This window comes from Zasmidium cellare, assembly GCF_010093935.1.
Source record: "Zasmidium cellare ATCC 36951 unplaced genomic scaffold M409scaffold_44, whole genome shotgun sequence".
NCBI classification, from domain to species: Eukaryota; Fungi; Ascomycota; class Dothideomycetes; order Mycosphaerellales; family Mycosphaerellaceae; genus Zasmidium; species Zasmidium cellare.
This window is the reverse complement of record NW_022986988.1, coordinates 291,039-306,857: the sequence shown is the minus strand read 5'-3', so window position 1 is coordinate 306,857 and position 15,819 is coordinate 291,039. Positions and strand designations below refer to the sequence as shown.

At 53.1% G+C, this 15,819-nt stretch overlaps 9 protein-coding genes across 9 annotated transcripts; 6 read left to right on the top strand and 3 right to left on the bottom strand.

Annotated features, from left to right (window-relative positions):
- Window positions 1–18: 18 nt before the first annotated feature.
- M409DRAFT_33065 (uncharacterized protein) lies at window positions 19–186 on the top strand (the record flags this gene model as incomplete). Its single annotated transcript, XM_033810276.1, has 1 exon — window positions 19–186. A coding segment is annotated over one exon (168 nt), but the record flags the coding sequence as incomplete, so codon positions are not given.
- Window positions 187–603: 417 nt separating this feature from the next.
- On the top strand, window positions 604–2,186 carry M409DRAFT_28647 (uncharacterized protein; the record flags this gene model as incomplete). The annotated part of the gene is made up of 2 exons (XM_033809127.1): window positions 604–2,039; window positions 2,096–2,186. The coding sequence occupies 2 exons, from the start codon at window positions 604–606 to the stop codon at window positions 2,184–2,186; spliced, it is 1,527 nt and encodes a 508-aa protein (XP_033661930.1).
- A 42-nt stretch (window positions 2,187–2,228) lies between these two features.
- Window positions 2,229–3,131, bottom strand: M409DRAFT_28646 (uncharacterized protein; the record flags this gene model as incomplete). The annotated part of the gene is made up of 1 exon (XM_033809126.1): window positions 2,229–3,131. One exon carries the CDS (start codon window positions 3,129–3,131, stop codon window positions 2,229–2,231), a length of 903 nt encoding a protein of 300 aa, XP_033661929.1.
- A 757-nt stretch (window positions 3,132–3,888) lies between these two features.
- Window positions 3,889–4,431, top strand: M409DRAFT_28645 (uncharacterized protein; the record flags this gene model as incomplete). Its single annotated transcript, XM_033809125.1, has 1 exon — window positions 3,889–4,431. The coding sequence occupies one exon, from the start codon at window positions 3,889–3,891 to the stop codon at window positions 4,429–4,431; it is 543 nt and encodes a 180-aa protein (XP_033661928.1).
- A 1,538-nt stretch (window positions 4,432–5,969) lies between these two features.
- Window positions 5,970–6,743, top strand: M409DRAFT_59558 (uncharacterized protein; the record flags this gene model as incomplete). Its single annotated transcript, XM_033814226.1, has 3 exons — window positions 5,970–6,024; window positions 6,123–6,314; window positions 6,370–6,743. 3 exons carry the CDS (start codon window positions 5,970–5,972, stop codon window positions 6,741–6,743), a joined length of 621 nt encoding a protein of 206 aa, XP_033661927.1.
- Window positions 6,744–7,807: 1,064 nt separating this feature from the next.
- M409DRAFT_70103 (uncharacterized protein) lies at window positions 7,808–10,898 on the bottom strand (the record flags this gene model as incomplete). Its single annotated transcript, XM_033818574.1, has 2 exons — window positions 7,808–10,272; window positions 10,892–10,898. 2 exons carry the CDS (start codon window positions 10,896–10,898, stop codon window positions 7,808–7,810), a joined length of 2,472 nt encoding a protein of 823 aa, XP_033661926.1.
- Window positions 10,899–10,965: 67 nt separating this feature from the next.
- Window positions 10,966–11,685, top strand: M409DRAFT_70102 (uncharacterized protein; the record flags this gene model as incomplete). The annotated part of the gene is made up of 1 exon (XM_033818573.1): window positions 10,966–11,685. The coding sequence occupies one exon, from the start codon at window positions 10,966–10,968 to the stop codon at window positions 11,683–11,685; it is 720 nt and encodes a 239-aa protein (XP_033661925.1).
- Window positions 11,686–11,833: 148 nt separating this feature from the next.
- M409DRAFT_70101 (uncharacterized protein) lies at window positions 11,834–13,367 on the bottom strand (the record flags this gene model as incomplete). Its single annotated transcript, XM_033818572.1, has 2 exons — window positions 11,834–11,985; window positions 12,059–13,367. The coding sequence occupies 2 exons, from the start codon at window positions 13,365–13,367 to the stop codon at window positions 11,834–11,836; spliced, it is 1,461 nt and encodes a 486-aa protein (XP_033661924.1).
- A 1,325-nt stretch (window positions 13,368–14,692) lies between these two features.
- M409DRAFT_70100 (uncharacterized protein) lies at window positions 14,693–15,682 on the top strand (the record flags this gene model as incomplete). Its single annotated transcript, XM_033818571.1, has 1 exon — window positions 14,693–15,682. The coding sequence occupies one exon, from the start codon at window positions 14,693–14,695 to the stop codon at window positions 15,680–15,682; it is 990 nt and encodes a 329-aa protein (XP_033661923.1).
- Window positions 15,683–15,819: the final 137 nt, after the last annotated feature.

The following is a 15,819-nucleotide window of genomic DNA, read 5'->3' as shown; positions in this document are numbered from 1 at the left end:
AAGCCCAGTCACGACAATGGCGCTGACTCGAACACAAGAATGCGTGTTACGCAAGCATGCAATGAATGTCGCAAGCGCAAGGATCGCTGCGATGGAGCACGACCGTCCTGCTCTCGATGTGTTAGCTGTGATCGCCCATGCCGTTACAATCAATCCAACAAGAAAAGGGGCCTTCGAGGTGGATATGTTCGAACATTGGAGATCTTGCTCGGGTTGATCTTCAACACTATCGAAGGCTCCGAGACTTGGATTGCTTCAATTCTGGCGAACAAGACAACGATCCCGTCATTCCACTTGCGACTTGCCACCGAATTCACAAAGGATGCTGCCGAGACTCCGTTAAGTCTTTGGCGACGAAGCCACGTACTGGTAGAACTCGAAAGACTTGGTCTCTTTGCCAGCACTGGGGCAGATGAAGACGAGTCTTCAGATCGACTCAATGATAGGCTATCCGATACCCTTGCAAAGGTGATGGCTTCGTCCCAGACGGAACAAGAACGACCAATAAGGCTTGGCAATTCGTTTTTCGTTCTCCAAGAATTGAATGCCTCCGCGAACGTACCAGATCTTGCAATTGAGGCCTCAGAAATACTCCAAGACCCAATGATACTAGACGATCATGTTCTTCCGCGGGCAGAAGAGAACGACCCGTCTGTGGGGTTTCAGGCGCTTGGAGGCTCGACGGGTACTGGATCGCAGCATTCGAACGATCATTTCCCTCTTCCTTCTGACTGGCAAGAACTGCTCGACAAGTACTTCCACACCACTCACAGCTGGTTGCCTATTGCGGAGAAGCACGAACTTCTGAAGATATCGTACTCCTTGCGTGCAATCGAAGCCCCTGCAACTGGGCACACAACCTCATCCCGCGGAGATAATGCCTTCCTTGCCGCCGCGTTTGCGTATGTCATCCAAAGAGAGCAGAAAGATGTCGGTGGAACTCGCAACGAAGAACTACTGCGCCTTTCTACCTTTGCAATTGACCTGCTGGACTTCCCTGGAGACTCAAACGAACCGGGACACGTTCGAGCATTACTATTACTCACTCTTGCTCAAATCGATAATAACAAGTGGGACCAGGCCTGGCGAACGGTTGGACGAGCTGTCTACATGATGGTGAGCCTTCTAGACATCAACGACGCCATGACTATGTCTTCTGCGGAGGAAGGCCACAAACGCACATTGCTCGGGTGTTTTGCTATGGAGGCGTTAGTCGCAACGCGATTGAAGCGGCGAACATATCTGAGTTATGCGGATGTGCAGACTCTTGGTTTGTTGTCAACGAATACGGTCGAAGAATGGGAGCCCTGGCAGAGTTCCACAGGGCCTGGTACTGATGGAATACAAACTGCTCTTGGCCGTGTCGTCAGCCTCTTCAATCATTTCATGCGACTTGCCGCCATGATGCACGAACTACAGCTGGACACAGGTAATGCGAAGACGCAAGATTCTGCGGTACGCTTCGGGAACTGGAAAGGCCAGCTACAACAAACTTATGCAATGTCATTGTCACCTCATTCATCGCCACAGCTTCTGAACCTCAGCACTGCAGTCACGACTATGCAGATAATGGTTGAGACCCAGATTACTACACAGCTCTCACCAACGACTCTGAACGAATTGAGCGTGCTCGTGGAGACGCTCGAGCACCAAGTATCCTCAGATAAGGCTTTAACAAGTAGCCTCGTCCCATCGACCATCGACTTATATCTGTCACTGATAGAAGACTCGTTAATTCAACAAGGCTCGGATCAGGCGTCAGGCACACAAGATCAGATAGTCCATATCCTAAGTAGTATAAAGCGCCTGCGGAGTGTGAAAATGGAGATAGGAGGTCGATCGAGAACCGGGGAACGTCTTGCCGCAGACTCGTTAGCAGGAGCTTCAGTTGTGTCAAGCAACAGTGGCCAACCACAACCGAACAATGTCGTCGCCGAGACGGCGTCTTTACAACCGCCGAGCATCGAACATGGTATTTGGAATGTTGACGACGATGACATGCTGTTCGATACTATGGCGACGTTGGACTCCACAAACTGGTAGGTGATGATTACAGATCCAAAATTCAAGAGGTTCACTCACGTGGCTTGTATAGGATCGACAATCTTCCAGACTTTGTCAGAGGTCTTGGATCTGTTCGAACGGCTTCTCCAGATTTACAGGCGCTCATTGACGGTGCTTTTTGAAGGAATTGTTAAGACAACATTGTACAGCAAGTACTTTTGAGCCTAGCCATTGATCGCGGGACTCGACTCTGCGCTGCGCAGGAGAGTTTGCCGGGCCTGTTGCTTGTCAAGGTGCTGAGATCTTTCGTCACCTGCCCAGTGCCGCCACTGTTCCTCTATTTGATAACCAATGACGTGAGTGCCCTCGACTGTAGACCAACCAAGTCTTTCAGCGAGCTTGATTGTCCTTGTGCGACGCGGCTTAAAGCACATATCCAGAAGCACGCCTTTCTCCGGCCGTGAGAGGAACTCTTCAAGCGACGCCTTGAGTGATCTCTCCTCTGACGAGCGCGGCTCAAGGTCGGGTACAGTGCCCACGATGTAGTATGGCGTCGGCAATGTCTGGCTCTGTCCAGGCCGAACGTGGATGATGTCGATCTCTCGTGGTAGACGTTTTGCATCATTCACCAGCGCTTCGACTTCTGCATCATCTCGGTTGAGCACATAGATTGTCGAGCTTTGGAAGAATACTGTGAGAGCGTAGAGTGCCGCTCGACTTGCTCCGCCAGCGCCAACAATCAGTGCGGGTTTACTAAGGACCGGTCTTCCTTTAGGGCTCTTTTCCAGTAGGCATCCTTTCACTCCAAGCCAATCTGTGTTTGAGGCGTGCAGTTGCTGAGGCTTGCCAGGATCGCGATAGACCAGATTGCATGCTCCAATCGTCTTTGCTATTTCGTCGATAGCGTCGACATGCGGCAATATGGAAGTTTTGTACGGCATAGTTACAACAAGTCCAACGGTCTGCTCGTCTCGTGCGAGTGATATGACACTTTCGAGAGTTGGGCATTCTGTGCTGTAAAACATCCAGGGAAGGTCCAATGATTTGGCTATGGAATTGTGCATCGGCGGCGCAATTGAGTGGCCCACTCCGATTCCAGCAAGATGTAGATGTTTCTCAGCGGCCATGTTGATTTGATGCTTTCGTATAGAACTGTTTCAGCAGTATGAATGTGATTTTAAGCAGCTTGGGATATAAATGTAGGAGCGGACCGCCGCCCGCTGCACCGCTTAAATTCTTTGCCCTTCGAGTACTCACTTATTGATGCTTGTTATGTTGAATGCATGGCTGTCAACCTTTGAGACGTTTTCAATTGTGGGTTACCGATCGATAGAAGACGAGAACGCCCCAAGTTCAGGAAAATGAAATATCCTTCTCTTTCCTCTCATCCCTATGACCTGTAACGCTTGTCATCAAACCCTCATCCGCCACATCGTGGCTTTCTTCCTTTGTAATATAGCACTCATGAGCTTCTTGGATCTACCTTGACACCTGTGGCTGAACCTGCTAAACTTGAGGTGATGATGATTGCGAAGAAGGATGCTACTGGATGTAGCAAGGAGAAGGAGGTGATGTCTGAATGCTTGGCGCGGGTAAGCGGGGGCGGGACGGCGCTAGACAACCCTTGTCCGAAAGCAGACGTTGCGGTCTCCCTTCTCGTCTTGAGGCACGTAGGGCAAGTCATTTCATTGTTGCTCCATTAAGCCATATATCGAGAGCCTCATAGCCGTTCAAAACCAAGGTCTCACTTGTAAGTCCTGTGCTTCTCTCGAAACCGGATCTGCAGTGCTTGGCTGGACGGCAGAGTGGAGACAGCGTTCTTTTGCCAGATATCCACTGCCCTCAACGAGACTGCCGATAACAACACAAATGATACAGCCCATCATGGCCACAGAACCGATCATCCCATTGCCGCCTCGCGAGCTCGAAGAGATCCAGATCATCGACAATTCGCTCTCCTTCCCGACCTTTACATCGCACACCGCATGGGCACTAGGGTCACTTCTACGAACCAAGCTGCTCGCCTTTTCGAAACCGGTCGTTATCGACATCAGCCTGGCGAACAACAACCACTGCTTGTTCCATGCTACTACGCACTCTGGAACCGCTCCTGACAATGACTTCTGGGTAGCGCGCAAAAGGAATACAGTCTTGCGATTTGGCAGTTCGACATGGTACATGCACAACAAGTTCAAGGGAGACGAGGAGGCTTTCGCAGCGAAGTTTGCTCTTGGTCACAGAGCTGGAGAGTATGCGATCCACGGCGGAGGGTTCCCAATCAGGGTGCAGGGCGTGGAGGGTGTTGTCGCTGTGGTTGTGGTATCTGGATTGAAGCAAGAGCAAGACCACGGCATTATTGTGCAAGCGGTTCAGGAATACTTGGAGGAGCTAGGCATTGAGATGGGTGAAAAGAAAAAGGAAGACTGAGCTGGTCAGGTCATGCACACAACAGCGACTACTACACCAGGTCACCGAAGGATGACTATAGGCGATGCAAACGATTCTACGAGTGCACGAGATACCTGCAAAATGGGCTGGTCTCAAACACTGACCCTGCTCCCGCTTTCTCTTCTCCTGACCTGGTACTTCCTCGGGCTCACCCCTTGTCCTCTGCTACTTCCCTGACATCGTCCGCCTGCCATACCATTTCCAGATTTGCATCAACCGGCTCTCCCTTACCGTCTTCATACTTCTTGCTTCTCTCGTGCGCCTGGTCGTGCACTGTCGTGGTGCTTTCCGAGATCCGCCTTTCCACAGGACTTTCAGCGATCTCAATGATCATTTACGCAACCCGCATACCTTCATTCGCCATTTCGAGTAGTCAGCGTTAGAGCAGGCCAGGTCAGGAGCCACGCATATTCGATAACACAAGCCTGCCGGTCGCAAGCATTGTAGATCTTGAGCAGGTATGGTCGCTGAGCTCTGTTAGTTTGAGCACTGCAACTGCAATTGGCAACTCTGAGACAACTAAATGTATCGATTCTATATACACGAATTCGTCGACCTCCACTTGTGAAGCTCAATACAAATGGTTCGCGGTTATTGAGAGCCTGTGTCCTTAACAGCCGAAAACGAGCAACACAATGGGAATTGACTGGTCAGAAACGAAGAGTACAACATTGCTAAAGCGATTGTATAACGTCTCCATCATCTCACACGTATGCGTGCTTAGATTGTTGACAATTCCACTTCCGGAAGTCAATGCCAAGCCATGACTAAGCTTTCACGTGATCAGATGTAAGTGAGTGATTAAGCTTGGCTTCCCCCTCACAGCAACGCGGCCCACACAACAGAAGTTAGGGCAAAATTATAATTGAACCAAGGTCATTCTGAGCGTGTGAACGATCTCGACCTGCTCTCAAAATCTCAAAACAAGTTATGGCCATGCTATGTGGAAAGGAGTGTAATACTACAAAAGTTTGTAGAAAAGAATACTGGACACTGGAGTGCAAAAGAAAAAGAATATCAACACCTGTGGTGCTGCGGCTTTGAGAATTGCATCGGCCGGGACTGAGTCTTGTCAGTACGAAGGTCGTGCGAGCGTAGACTTGTATGAACACTCACATCGAACCCGGGGCTCGTCGAATGTGCTTAAGAAGCGACTGGCAACGACGAATTTTACCCTGAGGCTTTCATTAGCATTTGATGGCAGTAGAGGTATTGCTGGAGGGCTGATTTACACTAAACCACCAATGCGTTGCGCTGTTGATTGGATGGCGAATAGTTTTCCTAATTTATATCCACCATCAGCTGGCAGCCGACTTTGAGCCGGCAGAAGCGACAAATCCTTCGAGGTAGGACACCGCTCCAACCTCCTTCAATCACGAAGTCCTCAAACTTCGATGTTGTGGTTTTACAGCAGATCTACTTCTGTGCTGCCTGGGACCCCCTTTCCTTGCAAACGGCAGCTCCTCCACGACCACCACAGCACATCCCAAATCTTCTCGGTACGGCCTCAAGCCACAATGCATCGAAACCCCACAGCGTCCTTATGCTGTCGAGCAAAAGCGATCATAGAAGGTAGACATGCTTCGTGGTTGGAATCAAGTCTTTCTTCATCCCTACCCTTCCCACTCGTCTTTGGAAATGTTACAATAAGTTGTGAAGAGTAATTCTAGCCATATTCTACTTTACTTTCGTCTCTGCGGAAAAAACACTACCCTGGAACCACCCACAGCCTGATCCCACCCACAACCCACCACGCCGCTTTGCACCAGGCTACAGCCTCGAACAAGTCGTCCAAAACCCAGAACCCTTCATCCAAGATGTCCTCTTTTGGGAGGGGAAATTCGTGCAGCCGGGGATTGGATGTAAGTCTCTCAGAAAGAATACTCATGCATATATGACAGGTTTGAACGCTCCCAGACAACGGCGCCAACGGCCTGACCTACTCCGGCACACTCACCAACCAACCCACAGGCCTCGCCCTCCCAAACGCCTCCAGAAGCCACAGCTCCAGCGCCGCAAGCAGAGGAATCCCTCCACATCATGCTCCTCGCACAAGCCCTCTCAACCTCCCCCTCCGCCACACGAGTCCCCTCCCCTTCAAACCCCTCTCAAGCCCCAGACGTAGCCTTCAACCTCCTTTGCAGAAACTCCAACCCTACCTCGACTTCAACAGGACGTATCCTAGCTTCGAAGGGTTCTTGTCTTGGTCCAACAACACCCACGCGAAGATCGCGCCGACGGACGATTGGGTGAATCGCCTCCCAGCCCTCGACAACGGCGAACTCGTCTGAGCCGTGTGCAAGCCCTCACCAAAACGCCCTCCTACCGTCCCTTGGCGCTGGAATGGCAAGTCTGGCTCGATTAAAACGCCCGAAACGCGGCCAAGACCTTCTATTAAGGAGGAGGCAACGTCTGCGCCGTCGTGATGCTGGATCAATCCCTTCCCCCAGAAGATCCAGGACAGAAATGCATCTGCGAAACAAGTATGCTCCTCAACGACCCCTAAGAAGGCGAAGTCTTCACCTGGTATCTATACTTCTATGCCTCCTCCTCCTCCACCTCCAAAATCGCTCTCTGGGTGTCCAAACGCCCCATGCTGCAATCCACAACCTAACACCAAACCACCCCCACAAAAGGCAAACACCACATGACCATGGAGGGTGGGGAGGGGAAGGTTTTGAGGAGATGTGAAGTGCTGACGATTTCCGCAAGCGAAAGTACAGCCCCATTTTCAAAACCCTCCAAGGGGAAGAAGACATAGATTCCCGCCCACCCCAAGCGTAACAGCTCCCAATGCCGTGTTAAAGACCCCCACCACTGCAAAGAAGCAAAACAACTCTCTCTCGAGAGAAAGACAGAGAAAGAGAGAACAGCACGCACCAACAAAAACCCTCATTCATTCTCGTACGTACGTATTCTCTGCATGCATTAAAAAAAGGAGTGTCGTCGACTCTTCGCAAGGAAGTCGTGTCCAAGCCAAAACAGTCTTGACTTTATTGCCCAAAAGCGTGACATTAACAGCAAAGCAATCTGAAAAAAAAAAATCCCCCAACCCCAACCCCAAAATTTCCCATTCCTTTGCATTCAATTTGAATTCATCCACTGCCCATTCCCTCTCCGTTGCCGCCTTTCGCCTGTAGCAAGTTTGTTCGTTTCCACCCCGTATGCCCAATCCCGAAGGACATGTCATTGTCATGGTGGCGTGAAATCGCATTCGCTCGTGTGATGTGAGAGCCGCACAATGGCTGGTTGCATCGATCGGCAGGATCCATCAGCAGGATTTGTGAGACCCATTCATGAGTGTGAAGAAGCATGTCATTAACCGGAAGCCTTCAAAAGCCTCCAATCAAGCACATCAACCTCCTTGGCCGTTCGGCGGGCTCACATTTCTGTAGCCGCGTCGTGTATTCGTACTACTCCAGGGGCCACCACCCGCGCCAAACAACAACGGACTCCCCATGCCGGACTGATCCAGACTGGAGTAGTTTCCATACACAGTCTGAGGAACGACAGAATCCGGCATCGTGCGTGGAGCCGAATCGGAGCCCCAAGGATCGGGTCCATTCAGCGAAGCTCGACTGCGAATGCTACTCGCAGAGTTGCCGCGCGAATGACCGCGGACGCCGACCATGGGCGATCCGAGAGGTGTGCCAGCTGGAAGGTTGTTTGGGAACGAGGAAGCCGGGCCTTGACCATTGCCCCACAGCTTCGAGACGGACTGCATGCGCTGATGTTGGCCTGCATAGGGTCTGCCCATGTTTCCAGTCGGACGAGCAGCTGGAGGCGTAACCGTCACATCAGGTCGAGCGGCGACATTCTTCATGGCACGTGTCAAGTCGTGCATTGCACTGTCTTGCAAGATCTGCGGCGCCTCGCCGTTCGTGACCACGGCCGGATTGGAGGCGTGTTGCTGAGGAGGCGTGACTGGATTATTGCCGTCGTCATCATCAACCAAATCATCCACCATCCGACTAAGCTGCGCATCGCGAGATTGTGGCTTGCCAGCACTAGCCTTTCTCTGCACGGGCAATGGACGACTCAGCTTAGCATGACCATTCGCAGCAGCCGCGGCGTAACTAACGGGCTTCGGCTTTGCTTTTGGTGGTGCGATGGGTGCAGGCTTGTACTCGACAGGCCGAACAACCAAAGAATCGATGTTATCCTCGCTGCCAGAGAAGATTCGAGTTCCACGCAGCGAGATAGGCATATTCTCAGTGTTTGCAAGATTGAGTCCGTCGGCCAGGAACTCCTTCACGCGGTGCAACATCTCTTCATCCGGAGACAATCGAACGACATTCTTGTCGGTGCAGCAGGGCTTCTTCACGCCGGTCTGCTTGTTGTTCCACCTTCTGTCAGTCCCATACAGCTCATCGCAGACTGGCTTGAACTCTCTGGTTTCGACATCTTCCTCGACCAAGTACTCAACTTCATCGACGTCGTCGAGATCCCAAATTGGGAACGCCTGCGCAATGAGATCGATGACTCTGGCGTATGTAGGCCAGAACTGCTGCACCGAAACTCCAACAGTAGGATCGTAGAAAAGTCCTTTAACCAAATTGATCGCGGTCATGAGCCAACTGCTATAAACACGGAGGCAAGGCAGAAGGCGGCGGCCAAGAGGGGTCAACTTCGCGGCAAGTTCGATGTCCTGATCTTCCAAGTTGATCAGGAGATTCCGAAGGTCGTCGTAGAAGAGCTGCAGCAACGTCGTGAAAGTCTTCACATTGAACTGAAAGTAGTAAAAGAATGATTGTTGAATCCGCAGATTCTCTGGATCTTCTGCAAAGGGTGTAAGCGTCATCCCCATTGTTATCCAAAGACGTGACCTACCCTGATAGGCCTCGCCAGCGACATACTGAGCGGCCATATTTGTGAGGAGCATGCGCTGAAGTGCGGGCTCAAGCGGGCGTTGCTTGATCACGTTCGACAGCTGGCTGAGAACTTCGCGCTCCAACTCTGCATGCCCGCGGAATACTTCACCCTTGTAGCACATGCTGTGGAAACGGACGAACCATCCAACAAGAGCGCGCTTCGAAGCATCCGGATCGTTTGGAGGACCTTTCTGGATAAGTTCGCCTCTATCCCAAGCGGCGTTGGTCTTCTCAAACTCCTTGCCCAGGTTGGCCTTGGCGTTGGGATGAGGGTTAGGGACAGCAAGCGATCGATAGAAGTGGTAGATGCCTTGCAAGTGGTTTTGATCTTCCAACGTGACTACAGCCAGCTGGTGGTGACCGTGACCAGAAGATGGCAGTATGTCCGTAGCCAACTTATACCAGCCAACTGCCCGGCCAAAATCTGGGTTCCGATCCAGCTTGTCAGATGCGCGGTAACGGGCTAGATCTCCAAGATAGATCACATTGCGGTGGCAGGACGCCACAGCAGCTTCGCGTGTGATGGTCGGCGCAGAGTCAGTCTGGCTTTCGCCGAAGTCTTCCTCTGTCGACGCATGGGCGATCGCCTCCAGCTCGGGGATGCCACCGCAAGCTTTGTCGATCTTGTGGATATACGAGCGGTAGTACCTCTCACTCTCCTTGAGAAAGGTGAGGTACTGCTTGGCCCACTGGCGCTCCTCGACCGGTCTGTCGGCGTGCTTCTTGCGAAAATCCCTCAGCTTCCGGGAGAACCATCTCTTGCCGTCGCCGTGGAGATTCCACAGGCGCATCTCGTGGGACTCGGCATGCTGGAAGTCGGCGAAGGTGGCGGCCTGGGCTAGGAGGCGGGTTTGCTGGAAAATGGCCAGCAGCTCATCGGCTGCGACATGTGGAGTCTTGAGCAAGGTCACGAGATACTGTTCGGTCGCTCGCTGTTGCTCGAGCAAATCTGCCATGCTTTTGGGTTGGGTGTGCGACGCATAGGCGCTGCGACCGCAAAGTGACCGTGGGGCGGTCGACTGTGCGGCTAGGTGTGGGTGTTGTCGAAGGTGGAGGATGGGGCGGCGGTGCAGCAGTCCATCTGTCGAATGCGAGAGGCGGAGCGAGGTCGGCGCAGCAACACGAGCGTGTCGCCAGGTATGGATGGGTCGAGGTGGGTGAAGGGTAGTTGTGGTGCGAGTGGTGCGTGTGTGAGTTATGAGTGTGCTAGTTGAGAGAGCCGAGTCGATGGTGCGGTGGTTGGCGCTGGTGGAGTCAGTGTGAATCTCGCCCGCCGGCACTGGTCTCCGCTTCCGAGTCGCCAGCAAATCAACACCCACGCGATCAACGTGACAACAACAACACCGCGTGAAGATTGTTGATTGTTGTTAGCAAGCAGAAGCTTAGGCCGAACGAAGAGGTGAAGAGTTCCAGTCAGCCGACGATCATATGACTGGCGCGACAAGCATGTGAAGTTGAAGTCAGTGAGCTCACAAGGGCCGTCGAATTGGGAAAGAGGCGAGTGAAGGAACCGGTTCATGCAGGCAGGCAGGCGGCTAAAGCACACTACACCGCATATTGTACCGTACGCACCATGGCGAAGCGCCCGCGAGTAGAAGACGTTCTCGCCTCCCATGACGATGGACCATCACAGTCTGAGGAAATGGCCCATACCCCGAAATACACCGAACTGGAGAGCGAGCACGACGATCGACAAGCGTTCAACTGTCTCCTGCCGCCACACAGTGCTCAAACATTCGCAACGTACGCCGACTTCGAGATCCACTACACCCAAACGCACACCAACCGCTGCCGGGAATGTAACAAGAACTTTCCCAGCGACCATTTCCTGGACTTGCATCTGACAGAGAACCACGACCCCATCGTCGCCACCAGACGCGACAACGGCGAGAAAACGTACGTGTGTTTTGTCGAAGGCTGTGACAAGGTCTGCCAGGATTGGAAAAAGCGGAGAAATCATCTCGTCGACAAACATGGCTTTCCCAGGAACTATAACTTCTTCATCGTGAATGATGGGATCGATGGACGGTACAGCATGTTGCGGCGGGGTGTTGATGAGAATGGTCATAGGAAGAGTAGCAGGGAGCGTGGGAGGCGAGACTCGAGTGCAACGGTCACGACTCAGACGACTGATGCAACCTCGTTGAGCTTGGCTAGTGATTCGGTCGTGGAGGAGGAAAGTGAACGGGCTAGACCGAAGGCGTCGATACCCAAGACGAGGTCTGAGAAGAAGGTGATGCCGGCGAAGAGTAAGGAGGTCTCGGTGGATGCTGTGACAAAGTCCATGTCGTCTTTGCAGTTCGTGCCTCGAAGCGTGACCTTTGGGAAGAAGAAAGGGAAGTCGGGGTTCGCCAAACAGTGAGGAGACAGAAAACCTATCACGAGGAAAACGCCATGCTCTACAAATCCATACCCCTGACGCCAACATTCACCATGCAAATGTATCATCATACAAGGCCAACAATCCCGCCCGACATCTCACCCATCCCGATCCAATCCCAAATCCCACCTCAAACAAACGACTCCGCCCTCTTCATCGACCTCGCAGCCTCCGCCTCCTCAGCCGAATGATCCTGCCCGGGATTCGCCATCTCATACTCCAAAATCTTAATAAACCGATAAAAAGCATAAGCCACGAGCGTCCCGCAGCAAGGACCCACCCCTTTGGAAAAACACAATCAGTCAATCAAGAAGGATCAACACGCCAACAATGCCTTGTGACGATGGTGACTTACAGTAGATCCAGTGTTCCGCGTCGAATTTGCCCGCCACGACACAGGGCCCGAAACTCCTCGCGGGGTTGAGACTCCCACCCGTGAAGAAGACGCCGACGATCTCGGCGATGAATAAACACATCCCGATGCCAATCGGAGCCAGATGCGTCGCTTTGTGCTTTTCTTTCGCCAGCATGAACACCGTGAAGACGAGCTGCGCGGTGAGAACCATCTCGATGAAAACCCCCTGCGTGACAGACGTATCATCCGCCAGCGTCGTGCGCACGTTGAAATCCGTGGGAAACATCACCTGCACGAGGAACGACGCGAAGATGGCACCCGTGATTTGCGCGGCGAAGAGGAGGAACCCTCGGATGTAATTGATCGTCTTCGTCATGACCATGCCCAGCGTCACAGCCGGGTTGAACAGCCCGCCGCTGACGCGGAAGAAAATCCACACGTTGACGAGCAGGCTGAAGCCGAAGGAGATCGCGACGTAGAGGTTCACGATCGGGCTGAAACCGACGGTGGCGTTGGTGGTCGTGCTATCTGCGCTCTTCTTCGCGCCGACGTTGGCGACGATGGTCCCCGCGAAGGCGAGCCAGAGGAACATGGTCGTGCCGATGAACTCGCCGAGAAACGCGACGAAGTGGTTGCGGAGCGAGCCCTGGATCCAGTGCGTGAAGGGGAGGCGGAGGAGTTCGTCGGGCGGGCCGGCGTCGCTGCCGTTTTCGCGCACGATGTAGAAGGACGTGCCGCGGCGATTGGGTTTGGTTTTGGAGGGCGTCCCGGAGGAGCCTTGGTTGCTGAGGGGGCGGTCGTCCGGGTCGTAGACTTCCCAGGGGTTTTGGCGGGTGGAGAGGATGGATTGTGGGCGACGCGGGGTGTTGCCGTTGCCTAAAGGGGCGTATCGGGGGAGAGTGCCTCTCATGGAAGTGTTGTCTTGAGAGAGGGCGGAAGCGCGTTGTCGAGGCCGACCTCCGAAGTATGCCGACTCTGTATCTTTCTGGGGTGTGGGTGTTGGTGCGTCGTTTGCTAGGCCTGGGTACTCGCCTGAGGTATGACGGTCATAAGCTGGACGCAGCTGCTGGTCGACAGTCATGGTGCTGTGGTTGGGGGAGTGATCAACAGAGTGAGGCTCCGTCGTCATCAGACCGAAATCGCCATGCTGAGGCTGTTGCGGTGGAGGTAGCCATTGCGAAGCTTGTTTGGCCGACGGCGTCAGAGATGTTGGTCTGAGCGGCGCAGGTGTTGGATTCTCTTCTTCTATCGTTGGCTCAGTGCCTCCAGTATGGACTGACTTTGCTGATTGGTAGGAGTTCCGTATCATCCTCCTCCGCTCACTTTCCTGTCATGTACGGGGGTTCTCCTCGCTGGAGCGAAGACTTCGGTCTGGCATGGTCGGAAGGGCCGTTGGAGTCGTCATTGTCGTCACGTTATGCCAAAAGAGTGAAATGCAATGCAGTACGGGAGCTCAGGCGAACAAACAAGATAGCAAGCAGAAGGAACAAACGCAACGGGCTTCACAGGAAGGACATACCCACCTTCATATACTCACCATTCACAGACCATCGACAATCCACACGTTCTACAATGGCGTTGCTGTGAAACGCAGCGGCCTGTTCCCGGAAGCATTGATAGCAGAGCTTTGGCGTCCGTCGTCGAGAGCAACACGGCTGGCTATTCCTCGAGGAGTATAGATCATTGGAGAACAGAGCTCGGAACAAGCATGCTGGAAAGGATATCCATGGTCAAGGACGTTCGCATCGAGGGGATACTCGTGGAGATGACGACAGCCACGACACCTCGCCAGCGCCTCTGAATGAGTGTTTCCTTCGAAGACTTTTCGAATGCGCCTCACGTTCAGCTTTGCCACTGCCGAAATTGTCGTAGGTTTCGGCTTTCAGGAGAGGGAAGTTCCATTCTGACGTGCCGTGTGGATGCCGAGATTCGGGAAAACGTCCACAGGTATACAGCCACCCTCAGCTCTGCCATTCTTGAAAGTAAACAAACACGGCTGTTGCTGGAGAAGTGTTCTGCTCCTAGGTCGACGCGATCGATGATGTTCGCAAGGAAGACCAGCTCGCGAACCCGGTATCAAAGCCCAATGCCATGGCAGCGTGTGGTCCCAGGAGTGGAGGTGGATAGATCAATGAACAGGCATCATCCAGTCTTCAGCCTCGTGCTAGTGACAGTTTGGTGTTGAAGCACTCGCGGTTTTGGTCCACCGATGACCGAGATTGATGCGATGCCTTGCGATGGTTTCGATTGCGAGCATTCGTAGCCTTGGAGATGTGCAGGGACAGGAGGCGTCGAACACGGCCGTCTCTGTGACTTCGATGGCTTTGGTGTGTTGACGTGACGTGGTGTTTGCAGGGAGTGTCGTTGTTGACAGGAGTTGAAGCGCAATCGAAGGATCCCGAGTCTCCTCGACGGGGCAGGTCTGGCGAGGCCGATGATGAACAAGCTGGTGCTCGTCGACCATTGCGCGAGCATCTGATCGCATCACATTCACCACGACACTCGACTTGCTCCACTTCCAGGGCCATCTCCCCTTCTGCTTCACAAATTCGCCTTGTCTTAGTCCACTCCTTGACATCCCTGCCTGGCCGCACGACTCCGAATCTGACGCAGCCAACCCGGCAGGCATCCACCATGCCATCTTTTTCACAACTCTCAGCATTACTGCTGCTACCCGCCGCGATATCAGCCGTCACATTCGACTGCAAACACATCCGAGCCGGCGGCAAGGACTTCAACTTCGAAAAGCTCGGCGGACCTAAAGAGGTCAACTATCAACGCCTGACCTCTCCCTCGATTACCAACACGACTTTCACAATCGACGTCTGCAAACCGCTGACGAAGAGCAAAGGGAAGGACAAGGCAAAGGAAGAATGTCCGACGGGGACGCGGGTGTGTGGTGTGGAGCGCATATACGAGGATGGCCAGACGCTCGTGAGGGAGGTCATTCCTATTGCCGGCGAATTTGGCACGTCTGATTCCCGTCATCTGGACCCAAAGGTTACGAGGTTAAAGGACAGTGAAAGCAATTCGGACTCGGAGCGCGAAGGTTTGAGGGCAGAACTGCATGGTGGATTGTGGGAGAAGAAGCCGCAGAAGGCTATCATCGAGTTTATCTGCGATCCTGAAATGGAGGGCACGGAAGGGTTCGAGGATTCGAAGGAAATGGATGTGTCTTCGTACGGCAGCATGGAGAAGAGAGACGACGAAGAGGGCGATGGAGATGACGAGGACGACAATCGCAAATTGCCCGACCTTGATGGGGACAAGGCATTGCAGTGGAAGAGCTACAGGGATGAAAAGGATGACACCGGGGTGCTTCGTTTGGAATGGAAAACAAAGTACGCCTGCGAAGATGCGGCGGACACGAAGCCCTCGGACGGCAAGAAGGGTGGTAGCTGGGGCTTCTTCACCTGGTTCTTGATCATCGTCTTCTTGCTCGCGGCGTCTTACATCATCTTTGGATCCTGGCTGAACTACAACCGCTACGGCGCGAGGGGCTGGGACTTGCTTCCTCACGGTGACACCATACGGGATTTGCCTTATATCGTGAAGGACATCATCAGCAGCATGATGGACAAGCTGAAAGGTGGAGGGTCAAGGGGAGGATATAGCGCTGTATGATAGCGGTAGACGACAGGCAGGCGTCCTTTCGTGCGATTGGTATGTGAAGTCTTGAAGATGCGTTGAAAGTAAAGCTAACTCTGAGTCTGGCAGTAAATTTGATAGACTTTGTGTATAAGTTATCCTTGTCCAAAAGC